The sequence below is a fragment of the Elephas maximus genome, chromosome 3 (genome assembly GCF_024166365.1).
Source record: "Elephas maximus indicus isolate mEleMax1 chromosome 3, mEleMax1 primary haplotype, whole genome shotgun sequence".
Classification (NCBI taxonomy): Eukaryota; Metazoa; Chordata; class Mammalia; order Proboscidea; family Elephantidae; genus Elephas; species Elephas maximus.
The window spans coordinates 90,076,985-90,080,548 of NC_064821.1; the positions used below are offsets into that span (position 1 = coordinate 90,076,985).

Sequence of the window (3,564 nt, forward strand, 5' to 3'; positions counted from 1 at the left end):
ATGGGCAAAACTGGCCTCACTCCGCCCTTCCCTCCCCAACCCCTACCCTCTCCATTTCCTCCGCCAAAGTTCCCTTATGCCTGAGGTTGGCTTGATGCCTCCCTGACTAGCCATAGGTCTCAGACGGCTGGGAGGTGGTCCTCATCTCTGCCCCAGCTGGGGTCGGCTCTGGAGATGGAAGGACAGGGAGACTGCTGGGAGAGGAGGATGGAGGGGACTGTACTTAACTGGGAGGAGCAAAATGGGGAGGAGGCTGGGAGAGTGAGCAAAATGCGTGTGCTAGTGATTAGGACTGGCCCAGTGGGGAGGGGGCTGATCGAGTGGTGGATGGGGCAGGGGGAAGGGACTGGCTGAATGGCGGTGGAGAAGGCAGGAGGTTGGGACTAACCCAAAGGGATGAGGCCGAAGGAGGGGCGAAATGAGGGACCCGGTACTGTGAACACAGGAAGAGGGTTGGAAGAGCAAATTAGGGGGGAGGTGCTGGTCAGCAGAGAAGCCGAGGTTGAGGTCCGAACCCTCTCCCCTGGTGGTGGGGGGCAGTGTCCATATAAGGCGATTCAGCGGTCCCTGCTCTCCGGGAGCCGCGCGGGAAGGGGCTGACGCATCCCGACGACTGGGCACAGCCACATGGATCCGCCCGCCGCTTTCTCGGGCTTCCCAGCCCTGCCCTCGGTCGCGCCGTCGGGGCCGCCGCCGTCGCCGCTCGCCGGAGCCGAGCCGGGGCCGGAACCCGAGGAGGCAGCGGCGGGCCGCGGGGAGACGGAGTCGGCGCCGGGCCCGGGGCGGCGGCGGCGGCGGCCCCTGCAACGCGGGAAGCCGCCCTACTCGTACATCGCGCTCATCGCCATGGCGCTGGCGCACGCCCCGGGCCGCCGCCTCACGCTGGCCGCCATCTACCGCTTTATCACCGAGCGCTTTGCCTTCTACCGCGACAGCTCGCGCAAATGGCAGAACAGCATCCGCCACAACCTCACGCTCAACGACTGCTTCGTCAAGGTGCCCCGCGAGCCGGGCAACCCGGGCAAGGGCAACTACTGGACGCTCGACCCGGCGGCCGCCGACATGTTCGACAACGGCAGCTTCCTGCGGCGCCGCAAGCGCTTCAAGCGCGCCGAGCTGCCCGCCCTGCCGGCCGCGCCGCCGGGGCCCGGCCCGCTGCCCTTCCCCTACGCGCCCTACGGGCCCGCGCCGCCCGCCCCCGCGCCCCCCGGCCCCGGGCTGCTGGCGCCGCCGTCCCCCGCCGCCCCGGGCCCCGCGCCGCCCGCGCGCCTCTTCAGCGTCGACAGCCTGGTGAGCCTGCCGCCCGAGCTGGCGGCGCTGGGCACCCCCGAGCTCGACGCCGGCGCCGCCTTCCCGCCCTGCTCGGCCGCCGCCTCCCCGCCGCCAGCCGCCGTCTACTCGGCCGCCAGCCCGCCGCTCTACACGCAGGCCCCGGGCCGCCTGGGGCTGCCGCCGACGCGGCCTGGCCCCGGTCCGCTTCCCGCAGAGCCGCTGTTGGCCTTGGCCGGGCCGGCGGCCGCGCTCGGCCCGCTCAGCCCGGGAGGGGCTTACCTGAGGCAGCCGGGCTTCGCGCCGGGGCTGGAGCGCTACCTGTGAGCCTCTTTCCCGAGGGCTGGTGCGCGCCTGTGGGTTCTCCCCCGCCCCCGTCCCAGGACTGGAGCGCTGCCTGGAGCGCCACCCATCTCTGCCGCCTTGGCTTGGAGCACTTCCTATGGGTTTCTCATCTCTGCCACTTGGACTGAGCACACCTGTTAAATCCTCTGCCCTGGGGAGACTCCCACCATCTCTCCGACGGGCCGAAGCACCCCTCCCATTTGTGAACCCTTAGTTCCTCCACTGTGAGCTCCCACCTGTGCACCCCTTACTCCCCAGCGCTATGAGCTCCATGTCCCGGAGCTGGACCCCCACCCCGGGTTTCTTGGTGAGTTCCAAGCCTTCAGAAGCCAGAACTGAGATCTCAAACCGAATCCTTCCTTCGACCTCCTCATAACAACACGTTTTTATAACACAGAGTTTACAGAACTTTACGCCTCCGCTAACTTCTCTCCAACCCTGCCTTTCCTTCTTCATATATTTGTGTCCCCCACCCCCACCCCAACTCCTACCCCTTGCCCTGAATAATTGAGCCTGGGGCAGGGACAGAGATTGACAGAATACAGAAGGGTTGAGGCTGGGTCTGGGAAAGACCCAGAAGAATGAGGCCAAAGGAGGGGCTAAATGAGAGGGGGAGGGTACTGTGAACATAGTTGAGTCAGGCTCCTGGATTCATGACTCCTTCACTATCTTTCCTTCATTTCTCCACAAGTTTGTCCCCCCCCCCATATATGTCTGTCCTCAGTTTCTTACTGGGCTAGAGCTCCCCTTCCACACAGACACACCTAGCTGTCCAGTTCCCAGGGCCCGAGGACAGCTTTCAAGAGTTCTGAGACAAACAGCACCAGGGGCTCCTGACTTTTCAAGGAGATACTGGACCTTCGTGTCTGCCCCACCATCTGGAAACTTAGGGCTCATTGGGCTTTTTTTTTTTTTTAATTAAAGTTGATTTAATAAAAAAAGAAAAAAGAAAAGAAAAAGAAGAAAGAAACCCCCCCTTGGGCTTGTGTGGTGGCTGGTGACTTGGGGGAGTGGTCTGGGGAGACAGTGGATGAGTCTTGTTAAGGACCTTGGGTTGCCACAAGGGGTGAGCCTCCTTGGGAGTCACCAGGCAAAAGTTTGTAAAATTGCATTAGGAAATGCATATAGTAGGCCTAGTAAAAGGCATGGTGCATAGCTGTGCATATAGTAAAAAACAAAAAACCAGTTGCCATCAAGTCAGTTCCAACTTGTGGAGGCCCCATGTGTTTCACAGTAGATCTGCACTCCATAGGGTTTTCAAGGCTGTGATCTTTCTGAGGCAGGTTGTCAGGCATTTCTTCCAAGGCATCTCTGGGAGGGTTTGAACCACTAACCCTTAAGTTAGTAGTTGAGTGCTTAACCATTTGCACCTCCCAGAGGCTATGTGTTATACCAGGGTTTGAGGTCACCAACAAAAGACACAGACCACGCATACTCTATTAGTGCATGGAAAGCTTTACTCACATAGAGAAGAGACAGAGAGAGATCAGCTTCCCCAGTGGACACCCATCTCCCGCGGCAGATGTTCCACATTCACTCCTCTCCTGCTGTAGTTGAGAGACCTCGTTCCGGGAACAGATATGGAAGTGGGGTTGGCCAGGTGCCATATGGTGCCCATACATTGCAAGAGACAGCAAGAGCTACTGTGTACCCAGAACCGAGGGAAAGCCTCTCCAATAAGGAGAAGGAACTGGGAAAGAGTGACCCAATTCCCACCCTCTTAATCACAGAATGTTCTGGGCCCAAAGCCTTTATTTAGGCCCCCTGGATGGGAGGTATAGAGGCAGACTGTTCCCCCAACACCATGCATATAGTAGGCCTAGTAAAATGCCATCAACTGCATCCCAGAGCCTGGTAGAGATGAGATGGGGTGCGTGTGTGTGTGCATGCACGTGCGTATTTGGGCTGTGGGATTGTCTTCTGGTTATCCCCAGTTCTCATGGGTAAGGG

The 3,564-nt window shown here is 60.3% G+C and overlaps 1 protein-coding gene across 1 annotated transcript; it reads left to right on the forward strand.

Annotated features, from left to right (window-relative positions):
• Window positions 1–600: 600 nt before the first annotated feature.
• FOXE3 (forkhead box E3) lies at window positions 601–1,596 on the forward strand (the record flags this gene model as incomplete). The annotated part of the gene is made up of 1 exon (XM_049875541.1): window positions 601–1,596. A coding segment is annotated over one exon (996 nt), but the record flags the coding sequence as incomplete, so codon positions are not given.
• Between the last annotated feature and the right edge of the window lie 1,968 nt (window positions 1,597–3,564).